The sequence below is a fragment of the Crinia signifera genome, chromosome 9, assembly GCF_055691185.1.
Source record: "Crinia signifera chromosome 9, ASM5569118v1, whole genome shotgun sequence".
Lineage (NCBI taxonomy): Eukaryota > Metazoa > Chordata > Amphibia > Anura > Myobatrachidae > Crinia > Crinia signifera.
In genome coordinates this window covers 6,547,160-6,568,038 of record NC_139225.1, presented here as the reverse complement: position 1 = coordinate 6,568,038, position 20,879 = coordinate 6,547,160, and the positions used below count along the sequence as shown (strand labels likewise).

The window sequence follows — 20,879 nt, the reverse complement described above, 5'->3', positions numbered from 1 at the left end:
CACGTCGTTCCCCTCTAGGGAGCAAAGTGTTCACTACAAAGTTATTGCCACTAATCCCTAGAGAGAACATTGGACTACAGAGCAAACCCTGTGGTGTTAAAGTTTTTTTTTTTTTATATAATATAATCTAAAAATACTTGAAAATGTGGTCCCTTTTTTTGCACTGCTAAACCTTAAACAAAAAAACAAGCCTGCAAAATAAAATGTAACTTTTTTTGTTTAGTAGAGTTTAAAAATGATGCAGCATTAGAAGGGGAAGGAGTGTTAAAAAATGAATATAAGCGCATGTTTAATATTTTTTCTCTCTCCCAAAACAAGGAACATCTGTTAACACCTTCAGCTCATCCTACAGCAAAGACTGCCTGCAACCCAGTGCTCCGCCATGTACTCCAGGCCTCTCGTGTAACAGAAAGGTTAAACCACTATATCCTCTCTGTACAGTTATGATACAAGGAGAAGGTCTCTGCTGCCCTCTGCTGGCAGTCAGCCGTCACTTCCTGCTTAACAGCCTGGCGAGGACTTTTACTTGCGCTCGTCAATGGTTTTAATAAACTCTACTGCTGCAGTGAACTGCATCCACCAATAGGACTCCTCTCCGGTTAGTCGGTTGGAATAGAAATTATTGATGTATTGCACGGTAGACAGGAGGAAGGGTGGATTGGCCTGGAAAAAGGAGAGAGAGTGAGAGAAATTACATTACAAAAGGTGGCATACAGAAGAAAAAATATCATAAATAAGCAGACAAGTCTCGGAGTGGCTATAAAGCATTTCCAGATCATTGCTTAGCGTACGGGATTATTGTAATTAAGATATGGTTACAATTCTGTCACCGTGGGCGCTTCAGTTTGTCGCTCTGTTTTCCTGAAATTCAGATTTATGTTCTCCGCACCTACAATGTCCCACATGCTGACAGGTTCCATAAACCAGTGGTTCTCAACCTGGATCATCAAGTACCCCCCAAAGTGCACGTTTTACAGGTCTCCGCACAGAATCACAAGTGAAATAATTAGCTCCACCTGTGGGTCTTTAAAAACACGTCAGTGAGTAATGAGTGCACCTGTGCACCTGCCGGGTGACCTGGAAAACATGCAGTGTTGGTGGTACTTGAGGACGGAGGTTGAGAGCCACTGCCATAACCCACCATCGTAATGGATGGTAAAATAGTAGTAGTGGTAACGTATAGAGATATTAGTCTTCAGTCGGCCCAAACGCATTAGCAGCTCACGTTTCATCCCTGACCCTTACCTTAATAAGTACAAACACCAGCACTGGGACAAAATCGTCAGCTCCTGGGACGGAGTACTCATTGGCGAGACTCAGAAGGTTCATAATTGTGGAACACATGCGTAGAATGCATTGCACTTTGTCCCTGGGGGTTTTGTATGCACTAATAGTGCGGATCTCGGACTGAGCAGAAGGCCATGGAGCTTCCCTCAAGTACACCTAAAGGAAATGGAAAAGACATAAATGACACATGATCTTCCTCTTACAATTATGGTATGGTTCAAATACCTAATACACCGCTACTGATGTAGCCACGGCGAGGATTCTGGCTAGACATTGAAAATGGCGAGGAGGTTTGACGTTGAGAATGGCGAATGTTTTCGACGAGGAAAAGCCATCCTTGCCGTACAAATCTCCTCGCCGGCAGCATTGAATATTGCCCAAAGTCTACATTAAATTATCTGTGAGGAGCAATAACTATCTCCACGAAGTTAAAATTCAACGAAAAAGCATTCATTCCTTGTTATTGCGGTGTAGTCTCCCCTTCTCCTCTCTCTCCTAATCATAGAGAGGGTGGTGCTGAGTCTAATACATCCAATACTTGCCCCCTCATCTTCTATACAGCCCGTATACACTCGTGCAGCAATAAAGGAGAATGTGTTTGTAAACCTGTTCTCCAGCAAGTCCCCACAGTCCCCTCCTCCTAAAGCTAGTACCAAGCAACCTCCTGTGTTAGCTATAGGAGGATACTGTGGAGACTTGCCGACGACCTAGGACCCAGTGGCTATACCCAGGACCTTCACTGGTAACCCTAATAAGATGCTTTACCAGTGGATTCTATTATAGCGCTGCACTTTGTGTATAAGGGCTGTATATAAGAAAACACAACAAATATTGGTGGTACAAAGTCCATACACATCCCGTTCTGTGATTGGGAGGCGGAGAAGAGGAGACACCGCCCAAACACCAAGGGATGTATGTTTTTCATTGAATTTTAAACTTAGAATCACCTGTGGAGGAAAGAACAATCTTCTTGCACGAGATTGTGAAATAACTGCTGTCACAGTCTTTGTTATCCTATACCATAAAAGGCTACTGCTGCTCCTCACCTCTATTGTGAGAATGCGTTTTGCACACTAGCTGCCACAAGTTGGCACGCAACATAGCAATTCAGGTGTTGCTCTGTTCGGCCGCACACAGCCGCCGGTAACGACATTACAGTTATGTTGGGGAGTCATTGTGATGGGGTAGGAACCAGGCAATAAAAAGGTTCTGTAGACAAGTAATCAACATTATTCCACGAGCTGTGGACAGTACTCCACGTTCTAGAATATGCTGCAGAAAACGAGTCATACCACTGTTTGCCAACTACGTTTATGCTTTTAAAAGTATGATCTGGAGTTTTATAATGTTAGCGGATTTAAAAAAACTTGTGTAACCTAGTAATATATAGTAAACAAAAAGTTCCCCGAAGTTTAACAATTAGCGAATATTGCTGGTACAATAATTCATTAACTAGACACGAAGAGCAACAGGAAACATTCATGCAGCAGCTCAATGGTCAGGATTTGGGGATGTACTAACCTCAGGAATCTGGAGATCTCTGTGATTGGCTGTTACTACTTTCGCCAATCTTTGGATGTGTTCATACAAAACCCTGTTGGTGAGAGGAGACAAAGCAAATTAAATTGCTCACAAGTAAAAGAAAAAAACAAACAAAAAAAAAAAAACGAAAGAACCATTGTCCACTTTTTTTTTCTTTCAAGAGGTGCTAAACCGAAAAGTTCATTTAATATTAAAAAAAGGAATTTATCATAAAAACGAACCCCTTATGTATGAAATATTCTGCCTGAAAGTGCTTGTTGAAATGTCAAACTCTTGGCTCCTGCAATCTGGCAGAGAATGATGTGAGCCTTGGCACAAACCACAGGCAATGAAGCATGTTACCATAGTTACGCATGTTGCTAAGAACTGACCAACTGCAGCCAGAGTGAATGAGGTTTCACCAGGTGATTTCAGGCAGAAGTACGGTTTTAGTCTTCAAGAGTTGTAGTGACCACTATAAAGATTTTCAATAGGGAATTAATTTATAGTTGAAAAGAAAAAAAAAAAACCACAAAAACAAATAGTTTCTTTCAAAACCTGAACGGAAAGTTAGTAATACCCCTTTTACACCGCAGAAAAATCCGGGTCAGTGGCGTGTCAGACCCGGACCTTCGGCGGTGTAAATGGGGTCAAGCCGTGTCCATTTACACGGGTCCTCTACCCAGGTCCTGACCTGGGTAGAACACGGTTAGGACCCGTGTAGAGGCCGGTGTAAATGTTTCCGCTGCGGGTCCAGGCACCCGCAGCGGGTCCGTGCACGGCATGCAGCGCTGGGGAAGCTGTCCCCAGCTGCTGCAGGAGGAGAGGGGTGTCTGCGGCTGCTAAGGGCCTGGGGTGAACTGTCAGGCTGCTGAGGGGGGGAGATGGAGGGGATGCTCCCCGCTGCTGTAACTCCCCCCTGCAGCCGCGGGGCCGGGAGTGGAGGCAGCGGGAATCAGCAGTGCAGGTGGGCAGGGGACATCATCACCTGTAGAATCATATCATCACCCCCCCAGTGCGGGGTCCAGCCTCCAGGCAGCGGGGTCCGGCAGTACAGGCGGGGGATCCATTCAGCGTATACGAAGTTGCCGGCGGGGTCCCTCCAGCGTATGGGAAGTAACCAGCGAGCGTCCCTGCGGCGACTGGGAACTGCCGCTACTAGTTCCCATACACTGGGGGGACCCCGCCGGCAACTTCGTATACGCTGAATGGATCCCCCGCCTGCACTGCCGGACCCCGCTGCCTGGAGGCTGGACCCCGCGCTGGGGGGGTGATGATATGATTCTACAGGTGATGATGTCCCCTGCCCACCTGCACTGCTGATTCCCGCTGCCTCCACTCCCGGCCCCGCGGCTGCAGGGGGGAGTTACAGCAGCGGGGAGCATCCCCTCCGTCTCCCCCCTCAGCAGCCTGTGATTTGATGCTGCAGGGGGGTCATAAGGTGCAGGGGGTGATGCTGCTTCAGGGGGTGTGTGATTTGATGCTGCTTCAGGGGGGTGATGATGTGCAGGGGGGGGGGGGGTGGGTGTGATTTGATGTTGCAGGGGGGTGATAATGTACAGGTGGGGGGGGGGGTGCTGCTGCTGCTAGGGGGGTGATGATGTGCAGGGGGGGATTGATGTGATGCTGCAGGGGGGGGGGGGGGGGGGGGGGTGATGATGTGCAGGGGGTGATGTGGTGCTGCAGGCCATTTGTAATGACAAGGCAGGGCTGACCCAGGTCCAGTGTAAATGGTGCAGACCCTGGTCCGACCCAGGTCGAAGTGCTGTGTAAATGCAGTATAAAGCAGGGTCAGACCCTGGAAACTCCAGCGTTCAAAGACCAGGGTCGGACCAGGGTTTTTGGTGTAAAAGGGGTATAAGTCTCTATTATCAATCAAGGTCAAATGCCTTTTACGCAGATTCCTTTTTAAAAAGGGCTTATACAACAGCGCACTTTTTTTTTTACATGTCAAATTGTGTGTCACTTACTTACGATTGCAACCCCATCTCCCGTATACAGATTGTCACCGCTGCAGAAAAGATGTAACATATCTCAGAGCGGTGCAATACATCATATGCAACCGCTGGACAAGGTGTTGGGTAGCTGGCAATACCTCGGCCTAGTGTATGGGGACCTTAAGTCTTACCGTTTTCTCCACTCCCCCACACTACCCTGATCTGTCCCCTGTACCCTACAACTCACTGGTCGCGTAGTACGTCTCCATCCTGGTTGGGGTAGAAGGCCAGCTTAAAAATGCGGTTCATCACACTTCGCTCAATTGCAGTTTGGGCATCCTGAAGCTGCTCCTCACTGGCATTTTGCCAAATCACATCTTGAGCCATAGCTCCGTATAGGGATTGTAGGAACTCCTCCACTTGTGCAGTTTTGTCATCAGCCGCGGTCAACTTCTGGAAGTCTGAGTTAGGAAAAAAGAAGTAAATGACATCTTGTAATCCCAATTACTGCCTATAGTTATCTGCTCAAAATGTATCTGGATTCCACACTTGGAATATTGAGGTTTAAATACAAATATTCTTCTGCATAAGACACGACACAATACTAGCACAGAAATAAAGACCTTCCTTTTAGCCATTTGTAGCTTGTGCATTTACCGCAAGCAGCCCGTTATTCCTGACCACTTTACAGTAGGTCTCGGAAAACCCTCATGTTCATCTACTGTTCAAAGACTACTTGGAATGAATGTCCCAGCAGGAGTGCCACCTTGTGGACAATCTGGAAATCACTTCCATCCTTCAGAGGCACTGAACAGACAGTTGTTGTTGACACGGATAAGGTATAGAAAATCGGTGATTTCTAGATCGACAATGACTTGGTTGACTGAGACTATTTTGACGACAGTAACAGAAAATCAACGCAAGCAAATGGTGGACATGAAAGTGTCAACTCAAATTTTTTCACACTTTTTGTGTCTGTCGACATGGACACCATATAAATGTACCACTGTACTCGCCCTACTTTATTCTCCTTCTATGTCCATTGGGATGGTAAAGTATGAACAAGTCCGTTTAAAAAATAAAATAAAAATTGTGTCAGCCATTTTCATTTCGACCGTTTGCTGGTGGTGACCTGTCAATGTCGATCTAAAGGATGCCAACCATTTTTAGGGCCCTAACTAATCCAAGTCTATTAAGTGACTGTCAATCTAGAAATGATCTAGACCGGATACTGTCCACACATCATTTGTTGAGCTGTGCATTTAATGATAACGCATTTCAGTGGCCCTTATTTATTTTGTAATGCACTGGGCCCCTGCACTAAATAGAATATATATTTAACATTTTTTTTAAATAAAATAAAACCAACTATGGAGGGGAAAATGGCGCAAATCTGCAGTTCTACAAAAAGCAGGAGACAAAATAAAAATGTATGAAGACGCAAATCTTCTGCATTTAACCTTCTAATGGGGCGTACACACAGGGCGATTTCAGGACATTTTCTAAGCGATCTGTCTAGATCGTTTAGAAAACGCCCCTTCATCGCTCCATGTGTAAATCTAGTGAGAATTCCGGTCAGGGCCACTGTTCTCGCCGGAAAACACTGGCTTTGACAGATCGCTCAGCAGACTGACACATGTAGACACATCGCTGTGTGCTGAGCGATCTACATTGCCCAGATCGCTCAGCAATGTCACCCCCGTGTGTTGGCCCCTTTACAGATTTCCAATGTGGACTATTAGAACCTAGCTGAGGACATCCTCGGATATAGCAGCACAATTCACCTTGAATGAACTCCAGAATCTTCTTCTCTTTGCTCTCGAGCAGCAGCCGAACACAGACGGTGGTGAAATAGCGCGTGGAAACTTCCTTATCACGGAGAACTCGTTGCAGCAGTCGCTCAAGGTGAGCCTGTGTGCTTTGTAACCCCTGGCGGCATCGTGTTAAATATGCGATATAGGAGGCTCTTTTCCTACAATAAGCAGAAGATCATGTCATCCACTTGGGGAAAGTGAGAACAAGGGTTATATATGTATTACACCACATAAACGTGCACATATAGGACTGTCTCTTCCTATGCCTTAGCAGGACGTGTGCCCAGTCTACTACAGGTCACCATCAGTGAGCACTTGCAGTCACCTTGTAGTAGTACTTGTAGCATTTATCAAGTACAGTCTATAAAATGATAGAAGTTGTCTGGTTGTTAGGGACAACTCCTCCGCTGGTCCATTTCTTCATTCTTTGCACTGTGATCACCATATCTAGTAAGCACAATGCCGATACAACATAAAATGTAACCGCAATAATTGCGTAGAGATGTAAAAACCGATAAAACTCTACTTGCACTTTAGAATTCATAGTTTTTTCTACAAAGTATTTGATACATTTTCCTAAAGGAGATCCCAAGCTCCCAGGGGAAGGATGTATACAGCGCGATCTCTGCTCCACCCAAGCCATTGTCCCTTACCTGTAGTCCTCGGCTATGGATGCGAGGATCTTGCTACAAGTACGACTGTCAAACCGGCTGACGCAGCGCATGGTCTCCTGAATCTGCGCCATAAGGTTTTTGTCCTGTAGATTTATGGCTTCAGCGAGCTGGACTTTTAGGAAGCAGACAATCTCATTCTCTACAAAGAAGACGGTTTATAGAGTTAAAGCAACAATGCAACACTTTTACTTATTTGGGTCAAGAAGGACACGATACAACAACACACCCGTCGGTAGATGTGCAAAGCAGTGATCAGGGAGAAAAAGGGAGCAAGAGGGGAAGTGTCCCACGGCAGCCAATCAGCACTGAAGTAACATCTATAATTTGCATAATATAAAATTATACAGAGCAGCTGATTGGTTGCCATGGGCCACTTCTCCCTTATCACTGCTTCATACATCTACCGCTAGGTTTCATAGTATGTGTACAGTTTAGACCGACTTTACAACTGGTTATTCTATTTCAACATTAAGAACGCACCTGCAGAGGTGCAAACAGACAACCTGCCCCGCGTATGGGGGCACCACGAGATAACGTCACATAAATTAACACTGGGCCCCTGTTTAGTACGTAACCACTGAAACCCTGAGGGCTGGTTCATATGGAAGTATTGTATCAAGTACTATGATAAAGTACAGGGTGTCATCGTCATTTTAGCGAACGTAACAGTATAATGAAGCACATGCATCCATACATGAACTGCTTCCACGTCTAATAAAGAGGTTACAGATTACCTTCGGGATCATTGTGATCTGGCAGACCGTTTCGCGTGGAGTGGGAAACCATCGGGAACGCAACAGAGTCTGCAGAGCACAGCGCCATCCTCAACTTCTTTTTTGCATCCCTATAAAAAAAAAACAATTCAAAATAGATATATTTTCAAAAAATTAATTTTTTTAATGTTTCATTAAAGAACAAATTTCACATTTGGCATAAGAAGTTTAACCGGTTCATAAATGGTACAATATATTTGGTCTTGTGAAGTCGTCCAAAATTGTAATACAAAAAAATTGACAAAAATGAGAGGACTGATGAACCCCTTTTTGTGTATAAAACACCGCAAATGAGGGGCAAACATTTTGAAGAGGTGTTGAAAAATGCATTCCAAGCGTAATATAGAAAAAAATGTGCAGCAAAACAATAAAAAAGACAAATAATTGCATAAGGCAAAACACAAGATTAGGGAACGCAAAAGTAAGGATGCGGGAATTAAGGGGGGGGGGGTTAGTTATGGATTTATAAAATCTACTAAATCATCTAAAAGTCACAAAGCAAGTCAGATTATCTCACTCATACAGAAGGACCCTAAGTGGTAAGCAAGGTACTCTTTACCTAGAACGGCGCCCGCGATCAGAATCGCGGGCGTCGGGGGTAAAAAATCGCGGGCATATCGCGGGTACATCAAAATCGGGTACCCGCGATTACCGCGATTTTCCCATAGGGAACAATGTTAAAAAGCATGATTGGCCGCGATTTTACTTTAAAATGCCTCAATGCCCGCGATTTTCACATAGGAATCAATGTTAAATGGGCTACAGAGCCCAAATAGCCCCAATTAACCCTTAAATGTCACCCCAATTTTTGTACGCCACCCCACGATCCACGCCAACCCGAAGCATGGCGAGCGCAGCGAGCCCGCGAGGGGCGGCGGTACGCGTCCTCCGACCTTTTCATGCCCTACTATCCACGTCGGCGTGGAGTTGAGAATAGAATAGTGTGGCGAGCGCAGCGAGCCACCGAGCCCGAAGCGTGGCGAGCCCCGCGAGGGGACGCGGATACCTTCACAGGTAAACGCGTCCCCACGGACACCTGTGAAGTCCGCGAGGGGACGCGTATAACTGTGAAGGTATCCGCGTCCCCTCGCGGGGCTCGCCACGCTTCGGGCTCGGTGGCTCGCTGCGCTCGCCACACTATTCTATTCTCAACTCCACGCCGACGTGGATAGTAGGGCATGAAAAGGTCGGAGGACGCGTACCGCCGCCCCTCGCGGGCTCGCTGCGCTCGCCACGCTTCGGGTTGGCGTGGATCGTGGGGTGGCGTACAAAAATTGGGGTGACATTTAAGGGTTAATTGGGGCTATTTGGGCTCTGTAGCCCATTTAACATTGATTCCTATGGTTAAATCGCGGGCATTGAGGCATTGAATGCAAAATCGCGGTCAATTATGCTTTTTAACATTGTTCCCTATGGGAAAATCGGGTGATCGCGGGCATCGCGTCGCGGCCGTTTATGTACTGCCCGCGATGTCGCGATCACCGCGATGGGCGCCGTTCTAGGTAAAGAGTACCGTAAGCAAACCATAGAGATAATACGTTGAATACGTTGCTATCCGTAAATCTAAAGTTACAACAAATTGACCCTATTTCTTATAAAAAAATTAGGAACTTTAATTTCTACTGTATATCAGGAGGAGGAGTGGACTGCAGTTCCAGATATAGAAAGTCCAAGAAGAAGCAGCTCTAACAATCCCATTTATTTCCACTAAGGTTACAATAACCTACATTAAAGGGGTGATATATTTATGTGAAGTAATTATACCCCAAGGAGAGACATTCAGACCTAGCATCGCTACATTGTCTAGTTTTAAATAGACGGTTAAATGTAGTATTGAGAAACCATTAAAAAAAAAAAAATAAACACTTGACAAATGGATTAGTAAAGCATTCGATGCACCAAACTTTGGGCATGACCCTGTCTCAGAGGGAATCATGTGCTTGCTTAGTGCTTGCGAGATATAAGCTCTATGTAGGAATTTTAGATGGGTCTCCATTAATTGGGATTTAAAGTAAACATAAAAAAGAAAAACCCCACACAACTAAAAAATATTAACTCATAAGAATCGGTGTAAACTTAAAAACCGATATAAAAAAGGTACTTTTAGTTAAATATTCTGAAAGCACTGGTAGTTTTTTTTCTTAAAAAAACCCCCAAAACACTTATTTCATGTATAGCTATATAGTCAGGTAATGAGTGTGAGCAGGCAGTAAGACAGATAACCATTGTTACATTTCTGTGCATAAGAAAATAAAGAGGTTTCAAATACCTGTACGAGAAGGCGGAGTCTTGGGGATGTGCCGTCTGACTGGCAGAATCTGGGAGGTCATCTGAGGTCATATGCTGTAATGCTTCATCCCTATTAGAATCATGGAGGCCTTCACCATCACCACCCACATCTACAACAAAGTATTGTAAGGGTCATGTACAGAGGTAGTGAGGAAGGGAGGGTGAAACAAGAGAGTTCATCAAATTCAGTGTGCTCTATTGTCAAACAGGGTTAACACAGAAATACCCCCCCCCCACCCCACATATAGGAAGCCAAAAAAAAAACCCACCAAAAAATGTGATGTAAATTTGACCTAAATTGTTGGCAAAAAATTAAAAAAGCTAAAAATGAAAAAAAAAAAAAAATATATATATTTAACAATTTGTTTTCTTTTTGATAAATAGCAATATACCGCTTGTTCTTACCTGTAGCTTCATACGCCCCAGCAGTGACATCATTTGGGCTCGTCCTCTTCATGGCGTTCCTGTACTTATCGAGTATGTCCTCCGCTGCCTGAGAATGGGAGCCAAGTCTTGACACTGCATCATCTATTAAAACAAAAATCCATCACCACAATCCAAATTTTGGCCATACAGTATATAAAAAATGTGCAGTGAGATCAGTTTTTCTATAAAGAATGCTGGGTAAACCCCGTGCTTGCATGGGTTTCCTCCGGGGACTCCGATTTCCTCCCACAATCCCAAAAATATACTGGTAGGTTAATGGACGCCTAAAAAAAATGAACCCTAGAATGTCTGTGCGTGTGTACATGTGGTAGGGAACCAAAGTATTGCAAGAGGTCTTTGCTATATACTGTTAGGCGCTCCTAGGTTATCACCAACTTTATCTTACATCAAGGTTTTATAGAAAACCTGCCCAAAATATAGCTGGGGTGCTGAGCTCCACAGGTCGGCGGAGGTGGAGTTGAACTTAATGTCCTGTAGAAGTTTTTGAAAAAATATATTTGACTCTTCCCTGTGCATAGGGGGCTTTAGCCAGAGATTACCAGAGACTCAAAGCATTCAGAATCGGAAGCTGTACCTGGCATCAAGAACCTGTCGTGTCCCAGGTCATCTTTCTCTTTGTCCTGCTTTTCCTTTTTCCGGAAGGGGATAGGAGCTGGGAAGAAAGAGACAGTAAGTAAGAAGGATAATAATAAAAAGGTCCAAGTGTTCCTTTACTAGTCACTTGTGTAGCGTCACAGTGAGCAAGTCAGAACCCTGATCAGGTATTTAGTAACAGTGCATGTTTTCCAGCACGCCATATACACCATCTGCGAGTATATAGATCAGTGACTATGAAAAGATGTTACGGTCACCTGAGCACAGCTATTGTCCACCAGTGCTCCGGTGAGACCTGTAAGACAGGCAATCTTGCTAACGGCGAAGTACAGTCTTCAGGATTACCGTCAAAATGAACACAACTTCAATATCCTTTAAAAAAGGCACATGACACTTTGTTTACCCCGCACTGGGACCAGTACCAGTTAGTGTCTTACCAGCAACCGGCATGGGGATCACCAATGTTAGACCATTACATATTAGATTGAAATTTCCTCCCAATATATTAATAGTTAGCACTGCATAGCGGCCAAACACACACACCTCACAGCGCTTGCTGACCTGGAAGCCATTTTCTAGATCAGTGCTGTCAAACTCATGGCCCTCCAGCTGTCATGGAACTACACGTCCCAGCATGCCCTGCCACAGTTTTAGCAATCCATTATATAAAATCTGTGGCAGGGCATGCTGGGACGTGTAGTTCCACAACAGCTGGAGGGCCATGAGTTTGACACCACTGTTCTAGATTCTGCTTAGTTGGTGACATTTAAGTCATGCGGGACACTGACTTATCAAGCATGGAGAAACCAGTGCAGATGTGGACCAGTGGGAGTAGCTGTCCATAACAACCAATCAGCTTCTGTCATTTTATAGAATGTACTTGAAGCTGATTGGATGCTTCAGGCATCTTCTCAACCATTCCAACTCACCACTCCGTTTATCGCTTGACACATCATCCCAAAAGATCTAAATGTTTGTGGAATTACGGTTGCAAAAAAAAAAAGGGCAATGATCACCACAAATATCAGGGCGAGGAAGAGTATGATGGCACTTCTTTCTACAAAGAGCCCCCCCACAAGCTTCCTACCACTTTCATGGAAGGTTATCACCTATATACTGTAATGAATACAGGAAAACATTATTGTGCAGTATTGCAAGCCTGCAGGGTGCTACTTTTTGGCAATCTTACCTTTAGGCATTGCAGACACAAACCGTTTCCGCCACCATGGCCTGTTACGGTCCGAGCGCTCATCGTCACTGTCTTTCCTATCTTCTAGCTAAAAGAAATCGAAACGATTTAATTAGACTTTAATCTCTTCTATATAACACTCGCACACAAGAACCTAAATGAAACCATTTTTATTTGTTCACTGAAATTAAACATCAAACCAATCACAGTTTTGAAACTATCGTCTTGTCTTTATTCCAAATAAAAGTTTACCTGAGGAATAAAGTATTTGCGGCAGTACACTTGTTCTCACTGAGTTTAAAGGAGGCGGCTGAGGACGTCAGCGTCCCTCCCTCTCAATGCCCAGAAAATGCCAGTGGCACGCCCCCAAATGGCCAGCCGCTGTCAATCCCACACCAAGCAGCTTACGATCACAGGAGTTAGGATAGGGGTGGGCAACAAGCGGCCCTCCAGATGTTGATGAACTACACATCCCAGCATGCCTTAGTTTTGCTATTTGGCCAAGGTGAAACTGATGCAAGGCATGCTGGGATGTGTAGTTCATTAACATCTGGAGGGCCGCTTGTTGCCCATCCCTGAGTTAGGAGCCTGCAATCTGGTGTGAGAGTGCTCGAGCAATCGGGCCCATTACCGAACAGCATTTTCTCCCAGACCAAACCGACAACTGCATATTCCTAATAGCACAGGCAGTGGTTCTGTACGTACACATGGGAATCTGGAGATGTAACAAGCATCCACTACCCCACTGTCATACATCAGTCACTGTAGCACAGGCAGTGGTTCTGTACGTACACAGGGGAATCTGGAGATGTAACAAGCATCCACTACCCCACTGTCATACATCAGTCACTGTACACGGCGTTAGAACACACAGGTCAAATGAAGCCAGACACACACCTCTCCCCTCGATGAGTCCTTGCTGGGTGAAGAGGATGAGGACTGAGAGGTGTGGATAGCTGCAGATGCTCCCAATGCCATGGTGCCCGGTGGCATCTCTCTATCTTCAGTCCCTGCTCTCCGTGCCCAGCCAGGATCACTCATTGGCCGCCTTAGAGATGGGACTATGTCAGAACTGCGGCTGCGCACCAACCTCTCAGGACAAGAGTGCCTCTGCCTGTAGGCGTCAGAGTCCGTGGGAACAAAGATGTGGGAACTAAACGTAGGCAGGCGAGCCTCGTTCCCTCCTGCCGCTCCTTCAAAAATGGGTGGATCCGGAGGTGGATGAGAAGGCCGGACATAGTGCACTTTAGGCCGCACCACTGCAAAAGCAAGCAAAGTAAATGGAGGCTTTATAAAGATAGATAAAAATGCATTCTATACACCCTATAACGTTCAAAATGACCAGATTTATCCCCCAGATTCACTTTCCATGTCCTGAAACGACCTTCACATCCTAAATCACATTCCGCTCACACACTCAGGACACGGTCACTTTAGGAAAATACTTAAACGTTCCCAGCAATCACAAAGCATTAGGGGGGGGGGGGGGGAGACACTGATTACAACGTAACACAGGATCTGTACTGCAAACCCTCTTCTGGTGCCGGCTTGCCCAACAGAATTACTTTTTAAATAGTCAATAGTTTATTCAAAATTCTTCATAGGTAAATTACAAACACATCTGCATAACCCTGGTTACCATGGTTACACTTGTTCAGACAGTTTACGTCTTTTGTTTTTTTCTCAATTCATAGGTAAGAGAAAGCCCCTGTATGTTCCTTGTAGAGTTTCAGCATCAGCAGGCTACACTGCGGAGCAGCATCAGCAGGGGAGACAAGGGGACGGCACTGAATTTCTACTTTTCAATTTAATTTCAGAAAATGGTGAACAGGTGGAAGGAATATAAATAAATTTTTTACACAGAAACATATATAAACGCAGTTCAAAAAAGAGAACTTTAAAATTAGCATTGATTAGAAATTTCATCCCCCGGGGGCTATTCAATTATCCCCAATAAACTGTCACGAGCCACAGTTTGGGATTATATTTCTCATGAACACACACACACACTGGTTTCACTGAACTGGTGTGTTTTCGGTAGAAAGCCGCCCCCCCCCCCCCCCCCCCCCCCTCATCCGACCAAATTGGATTAGCCAAAAGAAAAAAAAAATACAGGAGAAACATTGGAAGAAAAAACAAAACAAAATAAAAACTAATTATTTCCTCCCAATTTTTATTTTCTTTTAATTGAATTCACAATTTACAGATCCCAGCACAATAGAGCCACCTATTACATGAAATATAATGTGATTAAAGTTGTACAAACCTAAACACTTCGCATTACCCCAGGAGTCATTTATGTACATTACTAGTATAGACCATTACCTTCACTCAATGACGGTGCTAGTGGATCAAACATGGCTAACAAGGACTCTGTCTGGGTTGGAGGAGAAGTGATATGATGAATGCCTGGAAATAAACAAGGCATGTTACATGTCTTTTTGTGGACGTGGCCGGCAGTCTGTCTCTGTTGAAACACTAAAAATAGAGAAAAACAACAAAACACAAGTTTAACAATTTCACCAAGCACCTGTCTTACAGCCAGTAGTGTGGAAACACCACGTTCCAGTGTATAAACAACAAATCCAGACTACAGTTATAGTGACATTAACCAGAAACAATAAAGAGGGAAAGCTTGAAAGCTTTAAGTAATATGTTATTTTCTAGCTAGGATGATCTCTCCTTCCTTTCCGATTACCTTAAGTCCAAAGGAAGCCACTCTGACTAACGCCTCATTTTATGGAGAGCCCGGATCTTACCTGTTATTGACCGCTACAACGGTATTGTAATCTACGGTGTCTGTCTATATGGTAAGCAATGTATTTAAAACTACTTACAGCAGACCAAGTTTCTGTGCAACAAATCAATTCAAGCACCAAAATAATGGTAATGGTAAGTATTAAGGTGCCCATACACTGCACAATTATTGTATGCAATTTGGACTAGATCACATCATATCCGTTTTGCAATGCAATGAGATGCAATCGTACAAAAAGTATGTGCAGCGCATACATTTTAGCTGTGCGATAAGATGCACGGGAGCGCGCGTTTCATCGCACATGGCAATTGTTCCGTGTATGGGCATCTTAATTCCACCTTTAATTATTACCCTTTATACAGTTAATATTGTATTATAGTCACCCCCAGAAACACATCTTAAAGGAGGTTCTATGAAGCCCAGTAAAGGTTTTCTGGCTTTGTCTATGAAAAAAAAAACCCCGTATGTCATTGTTCTGCTTGTAACCTGGTTGCATCATCTAATGACTAAACATCTGAGACTTTCAGGACGTGTACACAGGACAGGCATCGCTACAACATCAGAGCTTGCAGGAGCCATATTGGTATTATATGGAAAGTAAAGCAACGTAATAATTAAGGACTGGAAGGCATAAACTCAGAAATACCAATTCGTTCATTTCAGTTGCCAATACGCCATAGGTGAGGTCAGCTTCTCAACATTTTATACACACACCAATATCGAAGTATGAAAGACGACAATCGCTCACTCACTCGCCTTTATCGCAATAAAAGAAACACCACACACTCTGTACAGCGTAATCTTTAGTCAGATATACTGTACAACATATAAACATGGCCCATATTAATGCTAAAGAGGAGAGTAAGCTGCCTTTCTCTATACCAGGGGTGACCAAACCCGTCCTCAAGATCTACCAACGGTGCAGGTTTTCCAGCAACCTGTGGATCTATAGTAGGAATGAATGCAGCAGGTTTTAAAATGTGACAGCTAGTAATGACTACAGCTGTGCACCAGCTAGGTGATCTGGAAAACGTGGACCGTTGGTAGATTATTGAGGACCGGTTTGGCCACCCCTGCTCTATAGTAATGGGGAATTTAATTAGCATCATTAATGAACCATATGTGAAATATGGGTTAGCCGCAAATATTAATGTCCAGGGTTACTCAATTACAACCCGTTTTTTTTTTTTGTCCGTTAAAATGATCTGTTTTCTGATTTTCTACCATAGAATGTAGGAGAAGTTCCCGGACCTATAAGTTCAAGTGATGGAGGAACCCGAAATCAGACACAAAAAGAAATACGTGTTAATTACTTCAGGCTAATTGGATAGCAAAGGGGGATCAATTAGCCCACAGCTAAATACAGCGACTAATTGAATTCCGCTCTAACACAGCATTAAAGCCAAGGGTCTTATGTGTGTTTGACTGAAGAGCCAAATCCCTACACACAGGGAGATATTTGTCTATTTTCTAAGCGATCTGATGAGATTGCTTAGAAATTAACCACAAATTGTTCCATACGTGTTCCCATGCGCCTAGATCATACAAGCACACAGTATAAAATCCAGTTAGACTGCCAGTGTTCTCATCAGAGGACACAGGTTAGCACAGATCGATCAGCACACATTGCCGGTGCATAGCATGTGTGTCAGTGATGCGTGCGGAGCGATCTGTTCTAAACTGCATCGCTCAGCACAAGTCGCCCCGTGTGTATGGCCCTTTAAGCCCCGTACACACGGGGGAGATATATTGCTGTGTCTACTGTTCATCAGCGACCAGAGATGATCACTGATTAAAAAGAAACTGCCAGGGGGGAGCCCGGCAGTGGAAATCAGCTGGTCGCAGGAGGATGTTCCTGCGACCAGCGATCACAACAGGGGTAAAAACGGGAGCGAGCACCCGGCAATATATCGCCGGTGCACACTCCCATCGCGGGCAATATGGTCGCTCAGCGACCATATTGCCCGCGATATTACACAAAATCGCCCCCGTGTGTACGCACCTTTAGTCAGACACCCACTATCTCTGCTAAGATCTAGCACATCTACTTCTTGGAAGGACAATGCTGAAACATCCCAAATGACCATCAATAACACGACAAGGGTTTCTACAAAACATTCTCAGCATTACGAAAGCAATTATAAAGAGTTATCTATGGCTTAAAAAAAAAAATCTGGCAGAACTCTACAGTGGGAAAATCTAAGACATTAAAGAAGCATAGATGTATGAAAAAAAGCCTAAATATATATATATATACATAAAATGTAATAAGCAATGTAAACAGCATTCACATTTCATACGGAACAAGCAAGAGGTGTGACACAGGGACATAGATAGGAATGGGCAATACAACAGGAGGAGAGAGGAGCGTTTAGAGCAGGGATTCCCAATCTTTTTGAATCACGGCACCCCTAGAGTATCAGAATTTTTTCATGGCACCCCTAGGCCAAAGAAAAAAAAGCAGAATAAATATAACATTAAGTAGAATGGGTTTCTATGTGATCCTTCTGGTCAGTTCTGTGGTAAAGGGCAGGAGTAGCTTCTGTTTGTACACATTGTATGATTGGCAGCCACTAGCACTGGTTTTGCCCATAAACAATTAACCATGAAAAATTTGAATTGGTCCTGGACCACTAACCTGGGGCACCCTTGCAAGTGTCCTGAGGCACCCCTGGGAGCCACGGCACACAGTTTGGGAACCACTGGTTTAGAGTATTAAGTAGTGGCGCTTGCAGGTGTGAAATGAGTCCGGTAAGATCAGTGACACGGGGAAAAAAGACCAGAAATCTTTGATAGACAGAGGATTTATTTCATTTTTTAGATTTAGAAGCATTTAAAAACTTTGGGAAGAAAGAAATGCCGGCTATAGCTGACGCATGCCAAAGGAAAAGTCTCCGATAGAAGCTGGTGGAGAGCTGGCAGAATAGAAGAGGCAGGAAGATGTCCCCATAGGGAGAAGAGGCTGGAGATTTCATTGGTTGTGGGGAGGAGTTTCTGATGAAGGGGAGGCAAGAGGTTGTAATAGTCAACAATAGAGATCATGAGAGAGTGGAAAAAACAGGCTTTACAAGAAAAACTGGATGTGGGAAGTAACAGATGGCAGGGTAAAAAAATAAAAATCTTTCCAAATTAAATGCCAAGGTAAAGGTTTGTGGGACCAGAAAAAGTAGCCACAGAGGTGTAGGAAACTTAAAATGTCCCTCAATAGGTAAAGGAAAACAAAGGCCAATGTGAAGGGCATACTGTAAAAGGAGAGTTGAAAGTGGAGTAGAAAGTGGCTTGAGATCTTGAGAATGAGCATTGACCCATCATCTTTGGATGCCCGATTGAGAAGATCCTAAAGGGAGTCTGAGAAATAGCACAACCAGTGGAATAGTTTGGAAGTGCGTGGGAGGATAAAACTTGGGTGGGTAGTTGGAAGGAAAGTCACAGTTAGGACAAGTTAGAATAGCTGGGAAGAGGTGTTACAGGTCGAGTATCCCATATCTGGAGATCTCAAAACCGAATTATTTCGAAAACCGAAGGTTAACTCACAGCTGTAATCATTGCCATCACTATACAATAAATGGAGAGCTCAGTCATATGCGACTTAACACAGAACTTTTATTTTGATATTTTTTTAGGGAATCATCCTTTTGAGATTAATTTTATCTTTAAAGCGGTGTACACACGGAGCAATAGGATCGCTGGCAATAAATTGCTCAGTAATCACATTGCTCAGTGTCCTGTTTTCATCAGCGACCCAGAAAATTTCCAGGCATCCCACCAATAAGAAGGTGTGCGCCAGTGGTGCCTGCAGCTGTGCACCACTGGCACAGCACCTGTCTGGGCACCCTCACCTCCTCTCCGCACCCGCTCTGTGGTGGGCTTTGCTGGGGCAGGACAATCCTGCCCTGGTAGGTTTTTCCTGCCCCAGCAAAACCCACCACTCAAGGGGTTTAAAATAACCACTTTTCATTTGCCTTCATTTACTAAAAGGGAGAAACTCATAAGCACGTTAAACCATTATATGACGTTTTTTGATCATCACGTTTTAGAATTTTCTCAGAATTATACAAAAGGCAAATGTATTCTACCCGCACGTAGAACGTTTCCTGCTTCACCTTATTACAAAGCGACTGTGAGGAGTCCTGGGGACTGGGAACCAAAGTACTTAGCACAGCCAATTAGCCCCTATCTGCCAAGGTACCGCTGTGTTTGTAAAATTAGTTGGTACTTTATCTCTCTCTCTACTGTAGTTCTCTACTGGATAACAGTGTAATGACCAGATCATTAGAGTCATACAAAATGTAAAGAACAGAGGTCGCAAATATACAGATCTCTCCATGGTGCCCAGTCTGGTATTCCCTAAAGATCACATTTAGTACTGTATGAAGCTGCAGAAGAATAACGATATACTTCAGTTATTCCTAACGCCACAATACGACATGATCAAACACATATACTGAACGCTTAAGAACCGCACGTACTTTGAACACAGTCCTCCACTTCAGGGCTTGTGACGGAATCCTTTCCGCCGAAGTCGGAGCTACACTCTGAGCGCAAGTCCTCTATCTTGTTAGGGATGTCCTCCGACGTTGCACTGATGCCTGTAAAAAGAAAAAGGCCAAGTTCAAATAAAGTTGATGAAAGCTCATAAATACTAAAAAAAGGGGTCCATACACTAGGGAGATATGGTCACTTTATCCAATACCGGCAAGAAATCAGATGAAAAAGTGACCAATTAGCATGTGTTTGACATCAGGTCCGACGCATGCTCCTGTGAGCATCGCATTGGACCTGAAGATTGCACCTGTTGCACGATAGATTTATGGTGCTACACAATATGCAAAATGGCGGTATACGGGGTATCGTATGCAGCGCTGCCACCCGGGCAGTTCAAGGGGGGATCCCGGGGGAGAAGTCAATCTAGTGCATGGGCTCTTTAAAGCATAAAAAGGTTTGTCTGCTTCCTGCAGGCACCAAACAAAAACTGGCTGCATGAGCCTGGAGGCGGGGTTGTGGGGGAGAGGGCCCGAGCATTCTGGGAAACTTAGCTTCGCTGATTGGTGCCACAGACCCCCTGGATCCGCCTACAACCCCAGCATCCCATGTGGGACCCTGAAAAGGAAATGTAGGTTACAATTTTAAATTACCCGACACCACACTGAGTCCTGGGGTGCTGGGTCGGGAGCTAACCTCCCTCACTTCCGTGTCGTCTGATGTACTCCCCAAACCAGAACAGCTTTCCAATTCCTGCAGCCGCTCCTCCTGCTTCAGGTCTTGTGCTTCTGAGGAGAGAGAAGCCTGCATCACCAGGAGGATTTATTCCCCATACACATGCCCTAAAGAGGCGGAACAGTAGCGTACCACTCGTAGAACACAGCAAACAGTGTTTCAGCACTCACCGGAGTCACTGGGGAGGACCTCCACACTCCATGCTTCACTGGTGGTCTCGGAAATGGTGGATCCAGTGCACGGGTCAAGCAGTAAGGAGCCAGAGCCGGGGAGGCAAAGCAAACTACCCAGCATATTCTCTGCAGCTGCACCTACAGGGGATTAGGATTTACAGAGTCACCATCACAGCACTAGGACACGATCTTGTACGTGAGACACA

The 20,879-nt window shown here is 44.6% G+C and overlaps 1 protein-coding gene across 11 annotated transcripts in view; it reads right to left on the bottom strand.

The window, feature by feature from the left end:
- Window positions 1-259: 259 nt before the first annotated feature.
- GAPVD1 (GTPase activating protein and VPS9 domains 1) overlaps window positions 260-20,879 on the bottom strand; it is a 65,583-nt gene continuing 44,963 nt past the window's right edge. For 6 of the 11 annotated variants that reach the window (XM_083160966.1, XM_083160967.1, XM_083160969.1 and 3 more), the window contains 16 exons: window positions 20,671-20,811; window positions 20,419-20,553; window positions 19,753-19,872; window positions 14,851-15,003; window positions 13,423-13,784; window positions 12,526-12,613; window positions 11,317-11,394; window positions 10,701-10,823; window positions 10,276-10,405; window positions 7,968-8,077; window positions 7,213-7,372; window positions 6,530-6,717; window positions 4,993-5,206; window positions 2,809-2,881; window positions 1,246-1,443; window positions 260-663 (listed from right to left, as the gene is read on the bottom strand). In XM_083160966.1, the coding sequence (XP_083017092.1) occupies window positions 523-663; window positions 1,246-1,443; window positions 2,809-2,881; window positions 4,993-5,206; window positions 6,530-6,717; window positions 7,213-7,372; window positions 7,968-8,077; window positions 10,276-10,405; window positions 10,701-10,823; window positions 11,317-11,394; window positions 12,526-12,613; window positions 13,423-13,784; window positions 14,851-15,003; window positions 19,753-19,872; window positions 20,419-20,553; window positions 20,671-20,811 (2,414 nt within the window). In that variant the 3' untranslated portion in view covers window positions 260-522. The remainder of the gene's footprint in view (window positions 664-1,245; window positions 1,444-2,808; window positions 2,882-4,992; window positions 5,207-6,529; window positions 6,718-7,212; window positions 7,373-7,967; window positions 8,078-10,275; window positions 10,406-10,700; window positions 10,824-11,316; window positions 11,395-12,525; window positions 12,614-13,422; window positions 13,785-14,850; window positions 15,004-19,752; window positions 19,873-20,418; window positions 20,554-20,670; window positions 20,812-20,879) is intronic. The other 5 variants (XM_083160970.1, XM_083160971.1, XM_083160975.1 and 2 more) reach the window with 3 other exon arrangements.